Below are 14184 nucleotides of genomic sequence, written 5' to 3'. Positions count from 1 at the left end.
CCTGTGATTTAGTAGGAGGCAGTATAATCCCTGGTTTACAAAACAAGAAATGAATTTAACATGAGAGAAACCAACATCAAAAATCCCAAATCTGTGCAGGAACAACTAGCTCCTGGATTAGAAATGTACATAAATGCTTAGGAGAGTAGAGTCTCCCATCAGGGGCTGGTTCCCAGGTCACTCTTCTGGGAAAAACTCAAAGGGCTGGGCCCCATTGCAGCTCTATGCCTTGTATTAACACAGATGGCACTTTGGGCTTTGGCAAAGCGCTCTCTCTCTCTCTTACTTCCTTCTTCAGAACTACTATTAGATTTATGACAGTATCATAAGGTGTTTACACAGTATCATAAGGTGTGAGAATGTTATGTGTGCACTATGATAACTCATGTGAATGCAGGGGCTGGCTGCTGTTTACTGTCTTAATGGATGGGCTGTGCTCTCTGAATGCATTAACCTCAGAACCTGCTCTTGGAGGAATGAGGAACCAGATCTCAGCTTCTGTGGTATTCTTTCTGATTCTTACCTGTTTTAAATGAGAGAAGGCATGACCAGAACTATTATTTGTGTGCATTCTCAGACAGCAGGGTGGCAAGGAAGGGCCAGCCCATCCATGAGAGACCTCACGTTATGCAGATTAGAAAATAGGCTGAGCTCAGTTCAAGATGTTTGCCTTTGAACAGTGCTAAGAACAAAGCAAGCAAAGATGCTCTCGTAAATAGTCCACTGAGCCTGTTAGAAAGTGTCTTTCAGGGCTTGGTGTGAGGTATTAGGTGAAGATAGTAAATAGGGAATTCTAAAATTTGCTCCCCAATCTAAAAATCTACATGTCCTCTTCTTGTCTATCTTGACTAGTCTTACACACACACATACACACACACACTCCCCGTGGATGCACCACCATAGCTCCCACCCCCTTTCTTCAGATTCCACAAACTGGCCAGGTACCAAACTCATGAGCCAGAGCACCTGGGTCTAATAAACAAAAACAGCTGGAGTTGTTCTTCTCTTCAATCTTTATTTGCTCCTTTCATTCCTTTATCCCACCAATGCAAGTTGTGGAGGACAGCAGCAGGCCACGTGCGAAGTGGCACGGGCCAGCTGGCTGGGTGACGCTAACCACAGCCTGGGCATCGCAGAGGTAACAGTGGGCATCAGTCCCTGGGCCCAGAGAGCAGGCTGCGTGCCGAGAGCCCCAAGGGGAAGGCCTCCTCCCACCTAGCTGGGTCTTTAAAACATGAAGAACAGTTGCATTCTTTGTCCTTTATTTTCTTTAATAACAAAAAAAAGAAAACCAAAACCTATAATTTATAAGCTATTTTTTGCTATCTACATTATATAGAAAATATAGACTCTGTTTACTTTATAACACACATCTTTTTCCCTTGATAAATAACTCTTTAAAATATCTAGTATACATGCCTTGTCTTTTTATACATAAGTTTGGTTTTGTACATATACATACATATATACTCAGCTTTTAAAATCAGCTTTCAAAGTTGATTTTCATTGTAGGTGATACAGCAAACCAGAGTTGGGATTTTCAAAATGTCGTTGGCTGATTATTATATATCGCCTTGGAGTTTGCTCTCCGTGGTCTGAGTATAATATAGGAAAACGGCTGCTCAGGGAGTGGGCTTTTTAAGTTCATTTGTTTATGACTCAACATTTCTCGGTGCACTCATTTGTACCTTTGCACCCTCTTAACTCTCTTCGTCTTGTCTCATAGCCACAGCTGTTGAATTTGACCTTTGGTTGTGAATTAGGTTTCTGATTCCGTCGCCTTTATTCTGGTGGTGGTGGTGGGGCAGGGGTTGACTCAGCATTGCTAATGACATCCTGGGTGAAGTAAATCCAGTTGCATCTGAAGGGACTTCAGAGCGCAGAGAAGTTAAGTGATGACCAAGGTCACACCGATTTTTTGTGGTAGACCCAGGACTAGAAGTCATTTTCTGTCTCTACGTCACATCCTACTCTACACAGCACCTTCATAGCTCTCGGAGAGGGAGGCTCAGAGAGGGGAGATGACTTATCTGAGGTCCCATGGCTAGTTAATGGAAGAGTTGCAGTTAGAACTCAGACCTGCAGATGGACTGTATTCCCTGAGTTGTTGCAGCTGAATCCATTTTCTAGAAACTCATTTATGTCTTGAATGTACTCATAAAAGCTAGCTGTTTAAAACTTCCCATTGTGATTGTAATGTGAGCAGTTATCTCTAATTTGTATGGTACTTGGCAAGGATGGGGGCATAAATTCAGATGTGGGCCTTGGGGATTTCCTGAGGCCAGCTCTACCACCCCATGCTGCTTTAAGAGGTGATGGACTGAAGTGCTCTCATTGGAGTCTGGAGGTGCAGCCAGTACCATATCTGAGTGACCACATCAGTTAATAGTGGAAAGTGGTAGCCTACAAACCTTTTCTTCCCATCACAGTCCCTAATTTCTGGAGCCCTCAGGAGGACCACTGAAGTGACTGGCTCTCAGGCTACTGAATCTTGAATCTGCACCCTTTTCTGTCTCCATTAGCAGTGAGAAGAGGAAAAGACCATGTCCTGTGCAGTGGCTCTGTGCCTCGTGCAGTAGTCACAGGCTTGCCTGGGCAGTGGGCAGGCCTGACAGAAAATCCTCGGGGTCACGCTGTCTCTGTTTAATAGTTGTGTGACTCTGGGCAAGTTACTCTTCCTTTCAGAGCCTTGACTACCTCAAGTGTAAAATGGGAATAACAATACTGAATACTAAAGGGTTGTTTTTATGGATTAAATGAGGTAATGTACTTAAAATTTCTGCATGCAATGGATATCAAGAACCATTGGAGCATAGGGAGTACTCCGATGGCTCTGCAGAGGGAGAAAGGCCCTGGGAGAAGTTCATCTTGAGTTGGAGTTGGCCAGGACTGCTGCTGTGGTCCAGATACACCTGACACAAAGGCATTCGCTGCCAGGTAGGCTGAGGAGTTCTTGTGGTTCCTGTGACACCTCTCCCATTTAAGGGAGAAGTTGTGGAGAAGCTGATAGTGGTCATGGGCTCTGTCTCCAGAGGAAAACACAGAATCCAAACAAGCCCAGAGCATGCCACACACTGCAGGCAAGAACCCCTTGCCTGCCCCCTCAGGATTTGGAATTTGGGGCATCTACAGAGGCAACCAATGGCATGAGCCATATTTCCAGTAGCAGAGGCATCCACACAAGTACAGGAACAAAGCAGGCTAAATGTGAAGACCCTAAAGTGGCGCCTTCATTCCACCAGCTCCTTGAAACACACTAAACAGAGCAGAAAGAGCTGGATCATCGCTGGGACTTGCCAGCTGATGGCACCCAGATCCCTGAGGGCACTATAAGTGCTGGACTTTGTTCAGGCAAGCTCTGTTGAAAGCTTGAGATTTGAGCTTCATATTGCAATTAAATCTTTGCAAGTGGTAGGACAGGAGCACTAAATAAGCATCTTAAACCCATTTACTATAAATCTGTATTAAAAAAATGAACTATCCTTTCTTCCTTTCATTCCTGCATTTACCTACTACATGCATGTCAGTAGATAACATTTGAATACACTAAAACATTTTCATGCTTTTTAAAAGAATATATATTCTTTCTATATACCCTAGCCTCAAAGAAGAATTTTTGTTTTAGACACTGGAAATTTATCACAGCTCAGAAGCCTTTAGGGGAAAAAACTCCCAAGTATTTTGGTTAAGTACAGAAACCCCAGGAAAATCCCTACTTAGATTGTAAACGACTTAGAAAAATGAGACCCATAGAGTCTAGTCATCTTGTTTCCTTTGCTTTCATCCTTAATCACAGCCTTTTAGACTAGCTAGGAAAAAAAAAATTTTCTACTCAATATCCACAAAAGCTATCGAGAGGGCAATTTAGGAGAACCTGAACCAAAACAGTCCATTGCTCAAAAGATTACTGGGACACTTCCATTCGACCTAGTCTCTAGTTTTGAACTGACAGCTACAAAAGCTTGGCATGTCATTGTGAAGTCTGAAAACGGATCAGGGACTCTGATGTACCATGGAGCATTTCATCCAACTAACCTGACTGTGTTGTAAGATCCCCAAGTTGGGTGATGTTTCCAGGAAGGCAGTCCTTACTCCTCTGTGCTAGAAAACGACCACCATTCCCATGAGGTTTGCAAACCCACGGGCAGCCTGGGCGTCACAGCACATTGACCCAGGAGGAGAATGGAAGATGTAATTGACAGTACTGTTTGTTTCAGATTCTGCCCACTCAGCCTGGGGATGAACTCAGCCCCTTAAATTCCCTTCTGGTTCTTGAGCCAGTCATGTGAAATGGAGTGTAAGCCTCAGCTGTGTGAGCTGTGAACAAGTTACGTAGATTTACAAGCCCCAGTTTCTACATCCAACCTTGACAAATGTCTTCTGTGGGATGAAGGACTAAGAAAAGATTAAGGGATATTTCCCTGTCTTCAAAATGTATTTGACTTGGCCTTTCTTTCAAGACCAGTCCTGAATTTTTAAGAGCGATTTTAGTGACATTCGGTGGCAGTGAGCATTTACAAACCCATGTGTGTGTGTGTCAGGTGGTTCCCTTTCGGCTGCCTGCTCTGCGCCTGCAGTTTGCCATCTCCAATAAAAGTAAGCAGAGGGTGACGAGAGAGACGAGACCAAGGAGTAGAATAATATGTTTTTTTTCAACATCAGCTTCTCAACCCCTCATGAAGATAGACCTGAGAGGGCTGTAAAACCCCATTTTAGAAGCACTGAAACTTATGTTCCTTGTTGTCCTTCTGTTTAACACCTAATAAATTTTTTCAGGTATCAGAATCATGAAAGCAAAGGTCAAAGAGCCTTGCCTTTTTTTTTTTTTTTTTAAGGGCAGAAGATTATGTCTGTGTGGAGCTGAAGACTTCCCTTTTATGTCCATCCACAAAGCTGCATGAAGCTCCTAAAAGCCCTTCCCTAGCTTGGTAGGGGAGAAGGGTGCTGGAGCACAGAGCAAGTCCAGGCCTGGCTCACTTTCCCTTCTGCTGGGAACTCCCACAGCAACACTGGGGCACACAGCTGCCCCCAGCTCCTGAGGGCATTGAAGAACTGCTGTCTCCTTGGCCCCACCTGGGGAGCCAGGTGAAAGGACAGCCTCCACACTGCAGCACCTTACACTCAATTCTACTCCACCAGAAGCAGGGTTATAAGATGGCTTCTTGCAGTTTTTTAATTGCTGACAGATTCAAAGGGCTATGTTATTCGCTGCCTCGCCTGTTTCCATGCAGGGTGTGTTCTCCTTGTCTTTTTGGCTTAAAGGACCCATCCCTCTGCTGGCCATTCCTGGCATTCCCTTACCCCCCTCAGGCCCGGTGAAGGGCAGTGGACCAATTAGGAAGACACTCCCTCCTGCTTCCTTTGAAGAAGACCAATCAATCAAGAAAGCTGCACACTTCTCTGCCAAGTACTTTCTCCTTCAGACACTTAAAGTTGCTTCCTGGAATTGGAATTTTCTCAGTAGCTCATTGGACTCTGACCTTTCCCCTGCCAGTTTTTTTTTTTTTTTTTGGGGGGGGGGCGCGGTGGGATAGGGAGCTGGGGCCAGCTGAGTTTCACCTCGCAGGAGCATTTGGCTTGCAAAGGAGGCCAAAGTGTGGGGAGTGGATGAGATGAGGCGGAAAGCCACCCCTCCTTGCTCCTCAGTAAAGTGCAGCAGAGGCAGCCAGACCTCCTTTCTCTCATGCAAATACCCAGCAGAGATGATCACAGGAAAGGGAGGCCCTCTGAACACTCCCACGCTATTTACTCAGCATCCTAACAGACTTATTTGAGGTCCCTCACCTGGGCTGGGGTTCACCTTCCCAGATGCTATTTATTCCCATTGTTCCTCCACCTCCCCGCCCCCACACTCCTGGAAGCCACCTCTCCCCAATGCCTTTCACCACTCTGGGCCCCACGCAGAAGGCCCAAGTCTCCCTAGGTCCCCAGTCTGTGCTAACAGTACAGGGACATCCTGCTTCGGCGCATGGCCTCGCTGATCAGGTAGGCGGGGCTCACGTCCGGCTCCTCCGTCATAATGGCAATGTTCTGCCACTCGCCCGTCTGGCTGGACCTCTTGATGGTGTCTACCACGCACAGGGCGTACAGGCAGTCGTCGAAGGTGGCGGCCATGGTGAGCGGCCGTCCGTCCCAAGTACGCCTGTCGTCCTGGTCCTGGAAGGCTTGGCGCACGGCCTGCATCATCTTGATGGTGCCACGCAGGTAGGGCGAGGGGATGTCACTGAAGGCCTTCTCGGGCAGCAGGGAGTTGCTGACGGGCGTGGAGTCCTGCAGAAGCAGCTCCTGCTCCGGGGCGCTATTGCGCTGCCCATACAGGTCCGTGCCCACCGCCAGCAGGCGCCCGGCGGAGCCCACCACGGTCACGTCCTGCTTGAACTCGCCGGGCACATTGAAGTTGAGGGTGACCGTGCAGCACACCCCGCCCTCCAGCACCATCTGGAAGGTGCAGAAGTCGTCGCTGGTGATCTGGCGGATGCCCTTGATGTGGTCGGTCTGCTTCACGAAGGTCTTGAGCAGCCCGTGGACCTTGATGGCCTTCTGGCCAGTGAGGAAGGTGAGCAGGTCGATGATGTAGGTGCCCACCGAGTGCAGGCCGCCCCCGCCCATCAGGTCGTCGCAGCTCCAGTTGTACTTCTTGCCCAGCAGGCTGCCGCTGTGCACTTGCACCTCGCACACCAGCAGCTCGCCAACGTAGCCCTCCTCGATGAGCTGCTTCATGCGCACGAAGGCCGGCAGGAAGCGCAGCACGTTGCCCATGATGCTCATGAGCTTGGGGTAGTAGTGGGCGGCGGACATCATGCGGAAGGCGTCCAGGGGCGTGGCTGTGCGGTCGCAGATGACGTTCTTGCCGATGCCTGCGGGTGGGAGGAAAACAGCTGATCAGGGCGCTGGGTGCGGAGGGAGCGGTAGGGGGCGCTGTGGCCCCCAGACGTTAATTCTTGGCATGGGACCCAGACTGGATCGGATATCCTTATTACAATTAAATATTTTATAACACCCTTTATTTATGCAAAAATAATATATTCTGTGTACTTCAATATTTTATATATATTCAATTATTAAATAGCTAAGTTGAATTACTTAATTTTAGTACAAACCATCGGCATTGATTTAAATATTGACTTATTTTAATATTTTAAATTGCCTATATTTTAGAAATATTTAAAATGTTTAAGATATAAAATACCTCATTTAATATTTTATGTATATGTCTATAATATTTTATATACAACTATGTTCCTTGTAAAATATATTTAAAATATTAAAATATAAAACATGAGTTCTATTAAATTATGCAATATAATCTTTTTACAAATATGAAATGTTTTATTAGAATTATCTTACATAAGAAATGCTTTAAGTTTTATTTTATATGTAAAATAAAATTGTTTAAAATGTATTATTAAAAATATCACATGGAGAGAAAAGAATAGTGTCTCTATCTAGACAAAACTAGACTACATAAGCTTAAATCAAGGCCAAGGTCAGCCTGATTAAGTATGAGGAAGAATTTCTTAATGATATCCTTCAAAAGCCTAAGCTTCTAGCTGTCTCCCTCACAACCACCAACAAAGGATTATATTTTGAGTGTTATCTTGCTTGTTTACTTTGCATTATGGATTAAGGCTGGCAGCGTGACAGATGTGTTAGTTTAATGTTTTCTGCCTCCTTACGGGAACAGCAGATATTATCTGAGGGGTGGGCAGTGGCCAGTTGCTCCCCGACTGCCATCTATCTCACTGTGAGGTTTAGTGCTTTTGGCCAATGGAGCTGAAGCCAAATAAGAATTAGGCTTATGTGATAACTGGAATGAGTGCATAAATTACAGGTAGATGCAAGCCCTTGAGGAGACTGTGTGGTTCTGCATGTGGAGAAAACAAAGGGCCAGCGGAAAGGAGAGTGGCAAGGAAGAAGGATTTATGCTGCAGAAGCCAAGAGCCAAGGAAGAAAAACAACTCTGCTGAACCGGGAGAAACAGCCAACCGGAACTCAAAATAACACAACAGTAATAAGAGAATTATACCAATTTCGTTAGCAAGCCAGACTAAAGGATGCTAGGTAAAAGACCTGGGGGCTCCTGGGTCAAGATATGTGGCTGCCTGTAGCAGGGCGCTGTTGTCCAGTCATGCTCTGCGCACAGACCCTAATGGGGACCTGGACACTCCAGCCACAGACACGGAGAGTAATACTGCAGGGCAGTGGAGTGATAAGACACATACAACCATCCTGGCTGTCCCAACTGTGAGCACCTGACTTGACAAAATCCATGAAATTTCACCACAAGCTGAGCTGAGATAGGGTTCTTTGGACACCTGGACAGGGCCATGGCCTGGCACATGGCTCTCTCATTTTCCCATTGGAAGAACTAGTCAAACAACAGACTTGGTCAGAACTGAGTGTAGAAAATAAGTACAATTGGCGGCTATCAATTCCCATGTGCACATCTCATTCTGGCCCTGAGTGAAAGGCCTGGAGCCTGCAGAGTGACCAAGCTGATGGCTTTCCTGATGGCCATGAATGAGCAATAAGCATCTTTAACTTTCGGCACCCAGGCTCCAGCAGAGGGATGAGGGAACGCTGGTTTAGATTACCAGAAGTGCCATGCACCTGTATAACCTAATGTTCTGATAACACGATCCTGTAGGCATTAGGCTGGTGTAACACCAGCTTATGCGGGCAGGAGCAGATTTACCTGTAAACGAACTGGTAGGTCACTGCAGGGACAGGTGACAAATGCTGCCAAAATCTGCCTCATACCTGTTGGGTACAGCCTGTGGCCTCTCCTCTACCCTACCTCAAGGTCCCCAAAACCAGGACCCCTGACTGCCATCTTCTTGTTATACTCTATTGGTCATATTAATGGCACATAAAAGTTTATCTTATTTCTTTTATAAAAACTATTAAAAAAAATAGTAAAAGAAAAAACTAAACTGGGAAATTTAATTCATGCTCCCCCAGTACAATCACTGAATGGGGAATTCTTAGCAGTTTTGTAGATGAAGAGTCTGATGAAAGCTAGACTCTCTCTCCAGAAAGTGCAATATGAACAAACACTGAAAAGTCGGCCCCATTCTGAACTCACGCATGGTTCCCCCAAGGTTCCAAGATACAGGCATCTCTTCCTCAGGTTATTTATGCAAGTTGTGGCTTCACACTACACAATAAATTGCTCAAGGATAAAGTCTGGGTCATTCACGGTGCCCACAGCTCCTAGAGGCCCGGCATGCGTTTTGCAGGAATCCAGTGAGCATTGATGCCCGGCCCTACCTTTCTGCCACAGGCTTTTGTGATGTCCACACTTTATAGATAGGTCTCAGCAACATTTTAACTTACGGTATCTTCAAAAGTCAAAAGAGACTTCTAGGAATCTATCATAAATAATATAAAATGTAAGCACAGCATCTTGCCCTGAGATGCTTCTCATGCATTATTTATTAAAGCAAAAAGGGACCAATGCAAATGCCCAGCGCTAGAAGAATGGGTACAGCTGTACATGGAATACTGTGCAGCCATTGAAAATGATGCTTATAAAGACTTTTTAATGGCAGGCAAGATGATTATGATGTAACATTAAGTGAAAAGGGCTCCATTCACAGACATACTATGATCTCAACTCTCTTAAAAACACAAAAGAAAAGGGGAAAACCTGGATGGGAAGACCTCGAAATGTTTACAGTGGCTAATTCATTAGTAAGATTATGACCGATTTTCATTTTCTTTACTACATTTTCCTACATTGTCTAAGTTTCTACTTTTATGGTCAGAAAATAAATTTTTTCTTTTGTAAGCCCCAAAGAGACATGGAGACCTTTGAAGGACAGTGTTCATGGAATGGTAGGAGGGCCCTCCAGAGCCTTGGATGGGCAGGCACATCCCAGAGGTAATGGACCTGTTCCGGCACCTGTGTCTAGCGAGCTGGTGACAGTGATATGGACCCTGAACTTGGGCTGTTTCAGAGGCTCAGATGACGTGGCCAGGACTTCTTGCTCCAATTCCTCAGGACCTCTCTATGATCCCAGTGAAAGCTATGGTCTCTCTCCAGAAGATGCAACTCAAACATACATACAAAACTTGACCCACATCCTAACCCCATGCACATCTCCCCCCTACCCCCCATGTTCTGAGGAACAGGAATCTCCATCGAAAAGTATGGGTCACTTCTTGAAACCTGATGACATATTGTTAAAAATAAGATAATGCTTCCAGTTTTCAAAGGACTCCAAAAAGCAGAGCTAGGAGACCCTTCTCAGGTGTGTAAAGAAAGGTAGTTTCCTCTCTGTTCTGGACAGTCTTCCTCAACCCTACCTCTTGGTGAGACTTCTGCAAAGCCTACTCTGGAACCCTGAGATCCTTCTATTCTCTTTCCCAGCTTTCACCTCCCAAATGTGCCCTACGCAAATCCCAGGGTTCTCAGCAGCTTCACAAGAATCAAGGGCTAAGGCTAAAGAAACGCAATTCTATTGTCATCATTGTTGTTTCCCCTTTTTTGTCTTATTTTAGATTTACTGAGGTATAACTGGCATAAAATTGTAAGATATATAAAGTGTACACCATGGTGACTTGATATCCACATACATTGTGAAAGGATTCCCACCATCTACTTGATTAACACGTCCATCAGCCTTCATATTTATCTTTTGTGTGCACCTGAGAACATTTAAGTTCTACCCTCTGAGCCAATTTCAATTATATGGTACAGTGTTATCAACTACAATTACCATGTTTTACCACCTCCGACTTTATTCATCTGATAGATGAAAGTTTATAGTTAAAGGAATACAATCCTACTTGTAGACTTCCAGTCATCAGACACTGTGTGTGTATGCAGGTTGCGTGTGTGCGTGCAGGTGTGTGTGCAAGTGCACTAGTGTGGTACAGAGCATTTCCCTTACCCCTAAAATCACGTGCAATGTAAAGGGAACTCACAGTGTCCAAGCAAAGGGTTGACATACCCCCCAATCCTGGGTGTGTCGGATGCCATTGAATATATGCTGAATTTCTCCCAAAGAAAGCAAATAGATGAAACCTGCCTTCAAATTGCCTTTGTCGGCCTGGGCTTTGGGTTTAGTGCTCCAGGAAGTACTACAAGTCTTTGGTGTCTTCATGATTTTCATGTGTCTTACCACATCGCCTTTCTTGCCACCCCCAGAGAAAGTGCTGGAATGAGCTCCAGCTGGAAAGTGCTAAAGCACTCCCTCTCCATTTTCCACTGGAAAGGAAATAATACGTAAGGGCGAAATCTTGCACCCCTCCCCAAGCACGTGGGTCTGACATCCTGGGATGTGAAGGTCAATGCTTTTCCCCACGGAGACAGAAAGGGAGAGAAACTCAGGGAGAGGCAGAAAGCCTTGAGGAACCTGCCTCTAACCCAGCCACGGCCGGCTCCTCATGGGAAACCACGAGGGAAAGATGCAGCCCCGGTCTCCGCTCTGCACACCCGAGGACGGCCTGTGCTTTCTCACAGCAGGGCCAGCTCTGCCGCCCTGCATTCACGTGTATTTCAGGGTATCACGCAAAACACACTCCCTGAGGTTTTGGCTTCAGATTCTCTGTGGTAAGATGCCGTGTCCTCCTAAGGCAGAAGATCCAAAACACTGGGACCTCGGACAATCTTAAAGGAAATCATGCCGTGGAGAATCAGGCCAAGGGACGTGAGCCATATGGACTCAATTTTACTCCCAATAAACAGGCAGTTTATGGAAAGCAGGGGGAACATACTGAATGCTTGAGAAAAAGCGTTTTGTGTTCTGCCAAGCCCCAAACATTCCCTGAGCAGCTGGAGAACCTCTTCAAAGCCCACTGGTGCCCACGGTGATGTAAGAGACAGCGGGCACTCTGGGCACTCGGGCTCTGGCGGGTGGCAGCAACCTGCTGCTTCCCTCGCAGACCGTGAGCCAAGGCACTGTCACGCCACATGCAGCCCACTCCGCTGAGGGGGCTGTCCCTGTCCCCAGAAACGGATGTCTTAGAATCTCGCCACGTTGGTCAAGGTTGCGCAGTGGGACTGCGGTGGGTGGCAGAGAACATCAGCACCGGCCTGGCATTCTGGGGGAGTCTTCATAACCCACCTCCACAGAGACTTTGCCCCTGTGCATGCGAATAGGACGCTGGGTCTTTTGGGGGGGTCTTTGGGCTGGAACCAACTGTATTTTTCAAAACAAGAACTCCACGTCATCAAATAAGGCAAGAGCCCTCTGCCTATAAAATGGTGGGACTCGAAACCACCTCACCTATGTCATGGGAAGAAAATGAGATGGATGGGAAATTCTGGGGGTAAAAGTTCAGTGTGTAAGGCAGTCCGCCTGCTCTTTGTCAGAAGCTTTCAAATTAATTTCGGATGGAGCTTTACTGCCCTCCCGAGGGAGGTCCCTCGAGGGGAAATGCAAATGTGGCTTCCTGCAAGGCCTGCCCAGTGTGTTCTCTGTAACTGAGCCAAAGTACCCACGGCCCTCATGGGGAGATAGTGCTGTAGGAAGGACTTTCCAACCAACAGGCTCCAAAGCCCCCTCATGAGCTGCTCCCCTTACACCCTCCAGACTCTGGGTCTCCAAGCTGTAGCTGAGCACCCATATATTTTTCCAAAGACTAGAGCATTGCTCCATTCGAAGAGGTCCTCCCCCAGGAGCCGGGACAAGGGGCTTCCCATTGACACCTCTAGGGAAAGACTCATGCTCTCTGCTGTCCCACAGAGCAGCTGCCCTCCCCTGTCCTTGACCAGGTAGGTTATCCCTGGGTACCTCAGTGTGGCTGCTACTGGCCACCTAGAGATCAGAGCCGTTCCCTAGCATAACCAGCCTGGAATTTCAGAGCATCCCCCTGCCAGCACATTGCCGATGACACATTCCCTTATCTAATCAATGGTGGAAATCTAGGAGGCCAATGCTACTTCCCACCAGTTCTCCTAGATTATTCCACTTGTGTTGACAGTCCCTTATCTTCTGAAAGCCTAAGTGCATGCCGGTCCTGCAGGCAGGCTTGCAGCTGTCCTGCAGTTTGGCAGAGTCCCGCCAGAAGTGCCATCAGATATGGCTTCCTCTTTTTTCCGCCCATTCACAGAAGGGGCAGAGAGCTTTCTCTGCAATCCAAGAAGGGATCTACTTATCTTCATTTCTACTCCATTCCTTCAACATTTCTGTGCTCGCCACTGGGGCAAAAACTGAGCAAGAAAGATGACTAGGAGCTCACAGTCTAGTAGAGGAAATGAGCGGTTATGGGAGTTAGTAAGTGATGGGAACTAATAGATTGTGGGATCTAATGGAGGGATGAGCAATGAGAGCGCAAAGGAAGGGCTGCCACACTGACTTGCGCATGGTAGAAAGCTTTGCTGGAGAGGTGACATTTGAGCAGGGTTCTGAAGCGTGTGTAAGAGTTTACCTATTCATTCGGAAGCTTCAGGTCCCACTTAAAAAATGGTGTTTAACCCGGGGCCTGAGAAACTGCTGAACTTGGACTATTTACAAAAATTGCATGTATATATCCTGATACGCAGTTTTCTGAGGGAGAGGTTCATTCAAGCCTTAAAAGAGTCTATGATTCAGAACAGATCAAGCAGAGTTAGAGTTGAGAGTGAAGGAGCTCAGTATCTGGACAGGGCTATTTATAACCCTCCTTCCCTGAAATTGGGATGCGGCGCATTTGGTCAGTTTCACTCACTGCAACACTCCACTTAGGCCCAGTCTCTCTCTCTCTTTCTCCCTCCCACACCCCTTTTCTATCTCCTCCCTTCCCCCCAGCACACACGTTTTCCTTCAGCTTAGAAAGTGCAAGAGGAGTGACGGCATCAGTAGAGGTGACGTGTCTGAGCCCAACTCTGTACCCCTGGGTCTTTTAACATATAAGCTGGGAGAAAAGACCCTTTGGAGAAACCCCTCATCCTCAATCCCCTGAGATTTCCTGATGAACAACTTCCCAACTCAAACCATGCATCTGATCTCTTCACAATAACAAGGACATCATTTAAAACAGCCACAACCACTTTTTGAACACTCTACTTTGCACAAGAAGAGGCTGCGTATTTTATATACGCTTCCATTTCTTAGTATACACAACCCCATGAGGCAGGTAGAAATATTGTCCCCAACTCACAGATGTGGAAACTGAGCCTCTGAGAAGGTAAGCAACTTGCCCACAGTTGAACAACTCAATGAGTGACAGAGCTGGGACTTGAACTGTGGCTCCAGA

General features: G+C 46.5%; 1 protein-coding gene across 2 annotated transcripts in view; it reads right to left on the bottom strand.

Moving 5' to 3' along the window:
* Window positions 1–1248: 1248 nt before the first annotated feature.
* Window positions 1249–14184, bottom strand: part of GFOD1 (Gfo/Idh/MocA-like oxidoreductase domain containing 1) — a 108994-nt gene continuing 96058 nt past the window's right edge. The window contains exon 2 of one of the 2 annotated variants that reach the window (XM_081143822.1): window positions 1249–6857. In XM_081143822.1, the coding sequence (XP_080999948.1) occupies window positions 5938–6857 (920 nt within the window). In that variant the 3' untranslated portion in view covers window positions 1249–5937. The remainder of the gene's footprint in view (window positions 6858–14184) is intronic. The other variant, XM_081143823.1, reaches the window with a different exon arrangement.

Source organism: Miniopterus schreibersii (genome assembly GCF_964146895.1).
Source record: "Miniopterus schreibersii genome assembly, chromosome: 8".
Lineage (NCBI taxonomy): Eukaryota > Metazoa > Chordata > Mammalia > Chiroptera > Miniopteridae > Miniopterus > Miniopterus schreibersii.
Note: the sequence above shows the minus strand (reverse complement) of the source record. Positions and strands in the feature narration are given on the sequence as shown.